Source organism: Osmerus mordax, chromosome 16, assembly GCF_038355195.1.
Source record: "Osmerus mordax isolate fOsmMor3 chromosome 16, fOsmMor3.pri, whole genome shotgun sequence".
NCBI classification, from domain to species: domain Eukaryota; kingdom Metazoa; phylum Chordata; class Actinopteri; order Osmeriformes; family Osmeridae; genus Osmerus; species Osmerus mordax.
In genome coordinates this window covers 7,564,030-7,576,752 of record NC_090065.1, presented here as the reverse complement: position 1 = coordinate 7,576,752, position 12,723 = coordinate 7,564,030, and the positions used below count along the sequence as shown (strand labels likewise).

The following is a 12,723-nucleotide window of genomic DNA, read 5'->3' as shown; positions in this document are numbered from 1 at the left end:
GTCAGTAGTAGCTTCCCCTCTCTTCACTTCATACCATCCTGCTCTCTTGTCTTCCTTCATCCACCGCTCTTATTCTCCTTACCTATAAACTGTTTAGCAAGTAAACAAGTTACTGTTATGTTCTCCTCGAAAGTGTTGTACTGGTCCCATATTGTGTTTGTAAGGTTGGGCTGTATCCATAATCAGCCGAACAAACTTCCACTAAACACCATATCCACAGACAAACACACACTTTTGGATTGCACCCTGCTATTGTTATTAGTGTGGATTTGTACACCATAATAAATTGCAGTAAAACCTGCACAATAACTTGACACACAACTTTATATAAATGTGTGAGTGTAAACTACTCAGTATAGACCTCCCACAGCATGACCACCAACAAAAATATACATTCACCACTCAAGAATGCATTTATAAACATCCAGGACAGATAGACACTGACATTGAGTTGTTAAAAGTGTATACATATAGTACTGACTGAGTGTATAAACTCCCCACCGTCCATGTGTCTGCAAATTAAAACCAGACAGCACAGAGGCCGATAATCCTTGTGGTTTTGGAGAGGGATAGACTAAATTCGTATTTTTTATGCAGTTCTATTTTAATCAGAATGTCCACATGCGTCAGATTACAGACAAAAGACCAGATAAACTCTAGCTCAAAAACATGAAAGTAGCAGCGTGCGCCGGAGGTTACGCACATATCCACTGCAAGGCACTGTAATAACGTTATCTAATTATTTTGTAGTAGCGGACGGACATGACAACCTGTTTATACGTGTGTGTGTGTGTGTGTGGGGGGGGGGGGGGGGGGGACTGTATGTATGTCTACGTTCAGTTTTCAAATTCCAAGTGAAATAAACAACATACACACACACGCACGCAGATTTGGACGAATGGACCCACGGCGCCTCCAAGTGGAAGATTTGAAGAGCATCTGTGAGCCCGTACAGGAGGAGGGATCACGGCGACTGAGTTTGGCTGAAGAGGGAGAGCGAGCGCCTCTTCTACGGGTAGCAAGCGCGCATCAGGGACTTTATCATCGTTTTCCCCTCTCCCCTTGAACACATTTAATTCCGTATCCCACAAAGAGATGATAAACTGACCGACAAAATCTTGCTGTCTGGAACGTTACTGTCTGGAAGGTTAGGTCTTCGAAAGTTCGGTGAGTAACTTTTACGCACGCACATCGTCCGCCAGCCTCTCACCTTCCTACTTTTCTTTCCCTTTCTCCTTTTCTCTCTGTCTTCCTGAATGCCTCTCTCTGTCCGATGTCCTTTTTTATGGCTCTGTTCTAAGTTGACTGACGGCAGCAAGGGAACCTGCCATTAAGGTCACTATACTTCAACTCAAACCTGGACTCGATCATGTTTCCCAGAAAATCAAACCTGGACTTATATTTTCCAGAATTATTTTTAAAGACCTCCATCAGAGGCCATGGATTAGCAATATTTGTAAATCAATTAACAGTTTAGAATGATATTGTGAAATGCAGTACTGTCTGACTGACTGACTCAAAGCTGGCACCAAATACCCCCTCTTCTCTGAATCGTATTCCCACATGTTTCCATGTCTGACCACCAGAGGGGGCAACAGTTACGCGCCTGGTGCGGAATGTAAAACATAATTGGGAAGGCCCAAATGCATCCAGTCTTCAGAGTCTTACGTTGCGTGTCCACTACAGCGGAGCGGGCGGAGAGTCGGCGTCAGTTTCCAATTCATTTTCAATGAAACAGGGCGTTGACGCTTGCGTAGGGCATTGTGGGAGACCGGTTTAATTGAAAATGAATTGGAAGCCGACGCCAACGCGCCGCCCGCTCCGATGTAGTGGACACGCAGGGTAATGACTTCAAATTAGTTGTCATCAGGGTCTCCTTGAACTGGGGGAGGGGGGTCGATGGTGGAAATGCGTGAGAAATACAAGGTGTTGCGTGAGAGCATGAGAAATGGGTGAAATGTGTGAGTCTCACAGCGAATGCGTGACACTCGAGAGCCTTGCAAGTTAGTTGTCATCCTTATTGGACTTACCATGTGCAGCCACCATCAAACCATCGACTTGAAGGATTGACTGGACAGCCCCCCTTCTCTAGTCAGAATAGGCCAGTACATTTTTTGCAGGAAATAAGTTGAATTTAGTATTATTGAAAAAATTATACTTTAAACTTTTCATTTGATGTCGTAAAAGTTAGGTCTGTTTCTCTGACTGTTGGACACTCTCCATTTCTCTGTAGGCCTGAGTTTTATGTTCATGTTGTTGCCATGGGTTCCATGTTCTGCTGTCCAGAGTTGTGTCAACAATGGTTGTGTCCTGCAGTCACTCTCTCAATTGGACTAGAGAGAGAACAGTCACACATTGAGACCAATCAGTCTTTGACTCGGGTCTCTCCATCATGCAGGTGGAGAGGATGATGCTGGGGTTAGAGGTCATCACATTGTGCTTCCTGTTTGGAGCTGTGGTACAAGCCCAGACCACCCCAGACTGCAACAGTAAGTGTCCAAATGCTAACCCCTAATTACAACACAAAGTCACATTCAGTCAAATAAGATGTCAGTCAACCTGAAGCTGAGCACATAATTTCTGATTGCTGATTGCCTTGACTTTTAGACGTCATAACCAGGCTGTGTGTTTACCCTTCCAGAGAAACGTGACTGTGTTTTGGATGTCTATTTTGTGATTGACACGTCTGAGACCATCGCTCTACAAGAGCAGCCTCCTGGAGCACTGGTCGAGAGCATCAAGGTTGCTGCTTGACTATCCACATCTATACTGGCACCCACATTTAGCATTCCATTGTCCATTTCCTACAATGTAATTGTGTATGATAATAGTTCAGTTCAGATAGATGCACCCATAGCCCTTTAGACGATCTCTGTGCAACCTCATCACTTCCACTCAACAAGTGTTGTAAGGCAGTGTGATGACATAAACGTCACTCCATCCTCACATCATGGAAATACCTTCAATATGTTTTAATGATAGATAATGACGAACATCGTTATGTGTGTGTGTGTGTGTGCGTGTGTGCATAGACGTTTGCAGAGCGCTTTGCGTCGCGTCTTGAAAATGTGGAGTACAAAGGCTTGGTGCAGATGCGCTGGTCCATCGGCGGACTGCACTTCTCCCAAACACAGCAGGTGTTCAGCCCCATCACCTCCAAGGATACCTTCATCCAGGTGGGGAACGCTCACTCAGGAACTGGGGCACATGCCCTCAAAGACACACGTACTCCTGGAGAGGATATCAGTCCCATTCATGTACTATGGTTGTTGTTGTTGTTTATGATAGGCTGTCCGGGGAATCAGGTACCTGGGTAAGGGCACCCACATTGACTGTGCCCTCAACAAAATGACCCAAGAAATGGTGAACAATCCATCCGAGAGCGGCTCTCGGAAATTTGCCGTCGTCATCACCGATGGTCATGTGACGGGAAACCCCTGCCAGGGGATCAAGGTGTCGGCTGAAAGGGCACGCGAGGCGGGCATCAAGATGTTTGTGGTGGCGGCATCCAAGAACGTGGATGAGACGGGCCTGAAGGAGATCGCCAACACTCCGGCTACCGTTTACAGGAGGGACTTCATGGCCGTGGACCTGAGCCAGGGCAGGGCGATCATACAGGACGCCACCATCGACCGCATCATCCAGACCATGGTAGCACACACAAAGACTTGCACACACACACGCGCAAATATGCACATAAAGAAGCACACACGAAAACACACAAACACACAAACACATCATCAAACACACAAACTTGCACACAGACACATCCAACATACACCATCACACTCCAAACCACACACACCAAACACACACACACATGCAAACACACATAAAGAAACACACTCACCAAACACACCCGAGTCTTGATCCTGGGTTATGTGCATTTCTAACACTTGTGTTTTTCCGTTCACAGACCCATATGGCATATCAGGAGGTGAGTCATAAACTGCTGTTAAAGGGTTCTCCAGCAGGGGGCAGCACCAATTCATATCACAATGTTACGATTGGAACTGCATGGATTTGTGTCTTGATGCAGAGAATCACAGTAGACCTACACTGTGATATAATGATGTAATATGAACATGACACAAGGTTTTGATGATGTCTCATTTTTCTCCCAGTGTTATGAGGTGAAGTGCCTGGAGACTCCAGGACCTCCCGGCCCAAAAGGACACAGAGGGCAAAAAGTGAGTTACACACAACCACACACACGAGCGCATAAATACCAATTCTTATACACTGCACATTTCTGTTACTCTGTTGTGTGTGTTTTCTAGGGGGCCAAAGGAGACAATGGAGACCCTGGCCCTAAGGGTGAGGGTGGGCGACAGGGTGACCCCGGTATTGAGGGACCCATCGGTCAACCCGGTGTCAAAGTAAGATTCCATGATTCCTTCAGTCTTTCGCATTCAATACATTCTCGTTATGATTTGTGCTGTATTCAGTAACTTTTGTCTTATCCTTTTATCCTTGCAGGGTGAGGCAGGTCTGAGAGGCGAAAAGGTGAGAGACATTTTGTCTGACTTCTCAATCATTGAAATCTAATGTTATCAGATGAGTATTATTTCGATATGAATTCTATTCTACTCACTTATTCACAATGCTGCTGCAATATGGATTATTGATTTGTTGTTGTGCTGATGGAACATTACAAATATGTGCATCCTGTGTTTTGTTACAGGGAGAAATTGGATCTGACGGGAAGAAGGTAAGTCTCCACACATATCTATCATGTTTAGACAGTATGTTGCCGATTTCAATTAGTCAGTCTATCATCACCTAAATCAGAGTTCTGATTTAGAACTCTTCTAAATGACCTCTCGCCTCATCTCTCCCTTATCAGGGCGAAGGCGGCTTCCCAGGACGCAACGGGACAGATGGACAGAAGGTAAGAATGGAGAAGAAGAGGTTGGGGAGGAGAAGGAACGACTTCAGTCAATGGAACCTTTACCGTGGGAAGTTTTGATTGATGATCGATTGTATTTATGTTTTGCTTCTCCCTCTCTCTTTCTCTCTCTGCATTTGTCTCTCTGTCTTTCTCTCTTAGGGAAAAATTGGACGCATTGGTTCTCCTGGTTGCAAAGGAGACCCAGGTGACAGGGTAAGAATACTGTGGGTTAGATAATTACTCTGTGTGTTCATGGGACATTGTATACATTTACCAAGGGGTTTAAGATTCGGGTGTACGAGAAGCATTGTTTTGGTAGGCTGTGTGTGTGTGTCTGATATGTTTCTGTGTTTATTATGTGGCAGGGTCTTGATGGTCACCCTGGAAATGTCGGTGATCCAGGACTGGGTGGCACAGAGGGAGAGAAGGTACAAGAAATACACTCACACCAGATCGATCACTCCACTGTTACCTAGCTACATAGCTTACTGTTTGTGCTCTGTCTCCAGGGAGATTCAGGTCGCCCAGGAAGATCAGGCCCACCTGGCTTAACAGGAGAGGGTGGACCGAAGGTAAACATGAAGTGACATCCCAATATGTAGCCTATCGTGTTGACCTGAGTCTTGTAGCTACCAGTCAGAACATTGAACAGATCATGTCAGAACATGAGCCTCCTTCAGGGGTACATGTTTCTCCTCATGAGGTCCGAGACGAGATTTTATGAGGTCAGAGATTAACCGTGTTGTTTTTTCATAGGGAGAGGGAGGGAGTCCTGGCTCACCTGGCTTTCCAGGACAGAAAGGATCTCCGGTAAGATACCACCCCCCCAAACACACACACACACACACACATAAACAAACACTATGTGTCTCTTTGTGTACATTTATGAGTGTATTCTTCTCTTCTAGGGAACTAATGGAGGACCAGGATCTAAAGGAGAACCAGTGAGAATGTTTGACCTCCCTGTGTATTCTGCATTTGTGAGTCGTGTGGTGTATTTGGTTGTCTGATGGTTATTCACCTGTGTAGGGGAGAAGAGGAGACTTCGGACCAAAGGGAACTCAAGGACCAGATGGATCTAAAGGAGAACGAGTATGTCCTCTGCTCCACACGAACAATCAAACACACATACTTGAAGTTTGTCTCTATGATTTTCAGGATAAGCATTCAGGGTTGTCTTAGTAAGCCTACCGACAATATGTCTGGGAATCAAAGTAGGGATCAATTCATCAACGTTAATAAACGTAACCCTTTCTGTGAATTCAGTCTTCATACCACTATATCTGTGGTGTTGCAGACATAGCAGTGCCTTCCTCTGAGTGTGGTTGTGTGTTTCAGGGTGAGGGCGGGCCTGAGGGAAAGAGAGGTCTTCCAGGTGAAGTAGGAAACAAAGGAACCAAGGTAATGTCTAGTGAATCCATAACCCCCATCCATACACCCTGCACACTCACCCAGTTCACCAGTCCACAGCCAAACTCCTCAACCTCTTGTCTCCTATGCCATATGTGCAGGGGGACAACGGACTGCCAGGGCCAAGAGGCCTACCCGGTTCCCCAGGAGAACCAGGAAGAAATGTGAGTTCACCCGTGTGTCTTGGTCTGTTTAGATTGCTTTCCCCAAATGCTCCAGAACTTTCCTCATTTCCAAGTGACGTCATTAAAGAAGCATTAGATGACCTCAGAACTGTAGTGGTGGTATTTGTGATTCGGTGGTCACCGCTATTTGTCTGATAGGGTTCCCGCGGTGACCCAGGGGATGCTGGACCTGGAGGTGAAGCTGGTGCCCCCGGACCTAAGGTACACATCTGTGTTTGTGTGTGTTCCACATGACTTACCATGTTTTCATTTAGTATTTGGTCTGACATGTCTCTGTCTTCATCTAGGGTGACCGAGGAAGAGCTGGTTTCAGTTATCCTGGACCCAGAGGACCATCGGTACAAACACATACATACACTTTCACCCAACAATGTCGTATTCTAACTAGCACAAAGCAGTCTCTCACACACACCTATACACCAATCAAATAAATGTGTGTGTGTGTGTGTGTGTTTGTGTGTGTGTGTGTGTGCGTGCGCGCAGGGTGACCGAGGAGGAAAGGGTGGCCCTGGCCCCAGAGGAGGCAGAGGAGATTGTGGACCGAAGGGAGGACCAGGTATCAAAGGAACTCCAGGGAAAGAAGTAAGTGACATGTTCCTCTCATCTGGACTGAAGAGCTGCGTAACGTTCCTGCGTGGTCTCTGTCCAACACGCCTCTCTTTGAATCACAGGGTGATCCGGGATCACAGGGAGAACCTGGCTCAAGAGGACCTAGAGGAGAGGGAGGAACGGACGTAAGCACAACATACACACTAACCCATATCATACAGTCTATACGTCACCAAGATGTTGTTTGTCTACCGGTCTGAAGCTGGACTGTCGTGCAGCTGAACTGGACCCCATTTAACATGTGGGCGTCAGCCCAAGCAAAACCAGACTAAACACACATGTTTTGCTTCAGTGTTTATCTGTATACAAACCGAGGATGCCTATGTACCGGACGCAGAGCTAATGACTAGCCCACCGCACTAGAATGACATGTTGTGATTTTGTCTTCCTCTCCAGGGAGATACCGGCCCTCAGGGAGACCCTGGCCTTACAGTAAGAACATGTCTGTCCTTCAACTGTTCCACTTTTGTCATGGACATTTGATGTTGTCTGAGCGTGATGTCAAATGATTTCATGTGATGTTCTTGTAGGAGTGTGATGTGATGAACTACGTTAGAGAGACCTGCGGCTGCTGTGGTTAGTACCATAACTGAATATCTAAAACATGTTCCTTACAGTATTCCTGTGTGTGTATACATGTGTGTTCATGTGTAACCAGGTGTGGTTGTGTGGTTCTTGTGTGTCTTCCTACAGATTGTGAGAAGCGATGCGGTGCGTTGGACATTGTGTTTGTAATTGACAGTTCTGAGTCAGTTGGTCTGACCAACTTCACTCTGGAGAAGAATTTTGTCATCAATACCATGAACAGACTGGGCTCTATGGCCAAAGACCCCAATTCAGAAACAGGTAAGCAGGCTCACTTTGGTGTGTGTTTGTGTGCGTGCACGGGCATGGGCACATGACATGTGTTTGTGCATGTGTGTCTGTCTGTGTGTGGGTGTGTGTGTGTGTGTGTGCGCGTAGTAACAGTATATTTCTCCTCAGGTACTAGAGTGGGTGTTGTACAGTACAGTCACAGTGGAACCTTCCAAGCCATTCGTCTGAACGACTCCAAGATCGACTCACTGTCTGCCTTCAAGGTACACACACACACACGCACACACACACGCAGATAGTATATTCCATTCCTCTCTCACACACCCTCCTACATTCTGATTGGCTCCCGCTTCAGGATGCGGTGAAGCGTCTGGAGTGGATCGCTGGTGGGACTTGGACCCCGTCGGCTCTGAAGTACGCCTATGATAACCTGATCAAGGACAGTCGCCGAGCTAAAGCCAATGTCACTGTTGTGGTCATCACCGATGGACGCTTTGACCCACGAGACGACGACACACTGCTCACCTACCTGTGCAGGTACCATGGGAGTGTGTGAAATGTGTGTGTTGGGGGGTGGGAGGGAATCAATATTGCAACTCTCTAATGTGTGTGTTTGTTTGTGTGTGTGTGTGTGTAGTGATCCCAGCGTGGATGTGAATGCTATTGGTATTGGGGACATGTTTGAGAAGGAGGAAGAGAGCGAGAGTCTGAAGAGTATCGCCTGCCAGAGAGAAGGCAGGGTGATGGGAATGAAACGCTTTGCTGATCTGGTGGCCGAGGAGTTCATCGACAGGATAGAGCATGTGCTCTGCCCAGGTACACACACCCCCTCCAAAAAAAACACTTTCACACACATCCACTGGTCTCGTCTGTAAGAGTTCTCTCTCTGTCTTCTCATCCAGAGCCTGTCATTGTCTGCCCTGACCTTCCCTGTAAAACCGGTAAGTTTGTTTTCATGTTGGGGGTGGGGTTAGGTGTGAATGTTGTCTTTTAGATGCCTACGCATTGCCGCGGGAGCTTTTCCATCTTAATCACAATACTCCAAAACCAGAAAAAACGCTTTTCATCTAAAGTATTCAGCATTGGGTTTGAGTGTCAACTGCGGGTTTAGTCTGGTAAAATCTAACTGACGTCATCGTACCATTCCGTGCTTAGCGTAACATTGCGTACTATCAGGGGCCATTTGATTTGACCCAGTTGCGTCTCTGCTGCGTCGTGGTGTGGGACTCCGCCCACTCTAGCTTTCCACCCACTTGTTGCAGGAGGGGGTATGTTGGATGGTCTGGTCCCTCCCCCCTGGGAACCTTTGTCAGAGGAAGGCAGCCCCTTAGTGGTTCCCACCACTGTTGGGGGCGTGGCCAGTCTGCTGAGCGGTCTCAGTGAGAAGCAGTATGGGGTTGGCGTGGCGACCATGGCCTACACAGCCCAGAGGGCCAAGCTGTCCCAGGGACCTGACAGGCACCAGTGGACCCAGCTTTTCATCGATTCTTTCAAGCTAGTCTACGGTGACATTATGGGAGACCCTGAAAAAGCCCTAGGGCTCTGCAAATAGTTAACACCATGCTAGCCAGCCTTAGACTAAGTCTCTGCTTAAATTTTAACTCTGTCATGACAATCTAAGCTCTTGGTGTTTTTGCGGATAATAATGCACTTTAACGCACCCATGGGCATTATAATCTATAGGGTCATCATTACGCTTCTGTTGGGCAAAAATCAAGAGTACTAAGCTTTGAAATTGGACCAAATGCCAGAAAACAGGTGGACTTCTTCAGACTTCTTGGTTGTTATTCATTGCAAATCGTCCCTTCTTAGTTGCAATGTTTATTTTTTCTCATGAAACCATCATGGAAATCAAACAGTTATATGACAGATATTTCTCCTTCCATAACGAGCAAGGTTTTCCATTCATTGGAACATGGTGATGTCGCCAGTCCATCACACACAGACCTCAGTGAAGTGAGCTCAGGCTGAGCCTGTATGCAGCCATTCATAGAGGCCTGTGTTCACACCCATGTTTCCACTGTGAACCACACCACTAGCGTTGAATCACTCTGGAAGGATTGTTTTGCAGTTTTGCACATCACCATAGTTACTGCTATCCCTGCTATTAGTTTGACATCCTGTGTTCTCTGAATGTCATGGTGGCGCTGGCTGAATGCATTACATGTTTAGGTTATGAATGGATGGTTGTGATGGATGGTCGTGATGGATTGTAGGCTAGAAGTTTATATGTGAGTCATCCAGCAGTCCAGCGTAGCTAAGTTACACTGCATGGGGACTGCTTGATGTGTGTTGGAAGAGGATAAAATATGTAGCCGTATTCCAAACATCCAAAGAAAACATTATTATTATTATTATTAATTTAATTGATAATAAAAATTAGCTATAGTTTTACTGCATATATGTAGCTTTGTTTGTATAGGAGAATTAGTAAATGTTTGGCTGTGAAAATAATGATCTGTGAGAGGTCTCCGAGAGGCAACCTTACTGTATTACGCTAGCTATGACTGCAACATGCTAATGTGACATATCTTTTAAATTGTGTATGTTTCATGAAGTGAAATAAAGTTCAACATCAAAGTGAAACGGTCATTTTGTTCTGACGTGTTACTGTTGGTGTGATTCATTCATTTCTGGTGGGACCTGAATTAGGATTGTCTTTGGTACATGTAAATACTTAACTTTATTGCTACATCATATGGGACAGACATTTAAAAGGGGTTCACATTCATGTGTGCGTGTTTGTGTTTCAGAACCTGCGGTGGCCAGCTGTGTCCAGCGCCCTGTAGACGTGGTGTTCATGCTGGATGGTTCTGAAAGGATGGGTCTGGAGAATCACAGACGGGCACGCACATTCATTGAGAATGTGGCTCGCCGTCTCACCCTAGCCAATGACCAATCAGATGAGAGGAATGCACGATTCGCCCTGCTGCAGTATGGAAGCCAATTAGAGCAGAGGGTGGAGTTTGCGCTTACACATAATCTGACAGTGATCGCTGATTCGCTGGCCGGCATGACCTACATGGACTCATCCTCCTCTTTGGGAAGCGCCATCATCCACGCTGTCAACAACCTGGTGATGTCGCAGGTAAAGAAGCTCACACAAACACACCTACACACAGGGATTGATGGCCACTGTCTGAACCACAAACCTGGATAACGCAATGACACATGTCTACTTTTGAGCGCTCATCTACAGTACATCAGCTACTACTAACCTGAAACATGTCCAAACCTGTCCATTCTGATATCTGTGTGTCACAGGGCAGCCGTTTGGCACGTCGTAACGCTGAGCTGTCGTTCGTGTTCATCACTGATGGCATCACTGCCAGCGAAAGCCTGGATGAGGGTGTTTCTGCCATGAGGAGGGTAGAGGGAGTTTCCACGGTGATCGCCATGGGAACTGACACAGACCAGGAAGTGCTGCATAAGGTTGCATTGGGGGACCATTCTGCCATCTTCAGAGGGGCAGACTTCACCACCCTGGAAAAACCAAATTTCTTTGACCGCTTCCTTCGCTGGATATGCTAGTGAGCATCTAAGAAGCTCAATACCATAGAATTAGAATAAGTAGAACGAAAACAATACACAAATTATTAAGTCCATGGACATCCAGGTTAGTGGCATTGTGGCAATTACTGCATGTTTACAGCACTGAGAGAGCCATAATTATGATCAGACTTATCAGTATACCCAACAGTTTAACTAGGGCCAACAGAAAGCACACAAACACCATAAATAGTCAATTGGAATAGAAATGTCTGTTATATTTGTTCTAATTCTATGGTCAGCACTGCAAACCAAAGACACTCAAAGTAGAAAAGGGGTGTACTGATACTGAATGTGTAGAACTTCAATTGTAGGTGTTCTGTTTATTGTTTCATTTTTTTTTCGTAGACAACTCCCTGTGTGTCTATATCACTAAGTCAGTATTTACACAAAAGGTGCTAAAGTAGACAGACAATGCTGTCTCCATGTTTGTCAAACAGTTTAACATCAATAAATGGCTCTTATTGTTGTTGTCTTTTCTAGACCAGACAATTTGAACACCAAGTGTCTGAGTTAGTTGCTCTATACCACACATGCACACCCTCACACACACATACACACACACACACACACAAGTAAAAAAAGTTCAGTGCATTTGTAAACATGAAGTATAATAAAGCCAACTGTTGTGAGCACATGTGTGTGTGTGCCCATTCACATACCTACTGCATTTGTATTTATGTGTGCGTTTGAAATGTTCAAATGTGTTGCATCTGGTTCATTTTCACTTTGAGGTGAAACATCTGTATCCTCTCTAGACTGCTTACTCTGGATCAAAAATAGCCGACAGGCCCTTTTCTCATACACATTGGCTCCCAGATGTCTCATAGATGAGAGGTCAATAAGAAAAAAACTGGTCTGGGAGTTAAGCCAACCTTAAGGGTTCAAATCTTTAACCAGTAGCGGACTGGCCATCGGGACCACCGGGAGAATTGTATTGAGAAATGTATCTCGCGAAAGTCTGCAAGATGCCAGCGGACCGTACTGTACTAGTACAAAGAAGCTAAAGACACACTTGCTACAGAATGCCCTCTGCTGTTTAAAACAATATACTGCATGGGAAAGCTACTCCATTTATGATTGTTGGGAAATTCACTAGTATAAATAATAATAATAATAAATTTAAAAAAATATATAAATATAATTAGGATAAATAACTCAAAATAAATGCTCACAATACTATATGCGCACCATCGCAAATGTTAGGATAACCGATATGACAACAGGCTATGTTCTTCAAACATAATTATATCTCATATAGCC

At 45.5% G+C, this 12,723-nt stretch overlaps 1 protein-coding gene across 1 annotated transcript; it reads left to right on the top strand.

The window, feature by feature from the left end:
- Window positions 1-990: 990 nt before the first annotated feature.
- On the top strand, window positions 991-12,092 carry col6a2 (collagen, type VI, alpha 2). The gene is made up of 32 exons (XM_067252676.1): window positions 991-1,167; window positions 2,399-2,489; window positions 2,642-2,742; window positions 3,033-3,176; window positions 3,289-3,651; window positions 3,917-3,937; window positions 4,125-4,190; window positions 4,281-4,379; window positions 4,480-4,506; window positions 4,685-4,711; window positions 4,847-4,891; window positions 5,051-5,104; window positions 5,257-5,319; window positions 5,401-5,463; window positions 5,648-5,701; window positions 5,800-5,835; window positions 5,921-5,983; window positions 6,230-6,292; window positions 6,403-6,465; window positions 6,625-6,687; window positions 6,774-6,824; window positions 6,970-7,068; window positions 7,158-7,220; window positions 7,492-7,527; window positions 7,626-7,671; window positions 7,789-7,941; window positions 8,080-8,174; window positions 8,267-8,448; window positions 8,549-8,727; window positions 8,814-8,852; window positions 10,665-10,999; window positions 11,176-12,092. The coding sequence occupies exons 2-32, from the start codon at window positions 2,408-2,410 to the stop codon at window positions 11,440-11,442; spliced, it is 3,042 nt and encodes a 1,013-aa protein (XP_067108777.1). The 5' UTR covers window positions 991-1,167; window positions 2,399-2,407; the 3' UTR covers window positions 11,443-12,092.
- Window positions 12,093-12,723: the final 631 nt, after the last annotated feature.

Coding starts and splice junctions, on each gene's coding strand:
- col6a2 (XM_067252676.1), top strand. CDS start 2,408: ATGATGCTGGGGTTAGAGGTCATCACATTGTGCTTCCTGTTTGGAGCT. Junction 7,069..7,157: donor AAGGAACTCCAGGGAAAGAA/GTAAGTGACATG, acceptor TTTGAATCACAG/GGTGATCCGGGATCACAGGG. Junction 7,528..7,625: donor AGGGAGACCCTGGCCTTACA/GTAAGAACATGT, acceptor ATGTTCTTGTAG/GAGTGTGATGTGATGAACTA.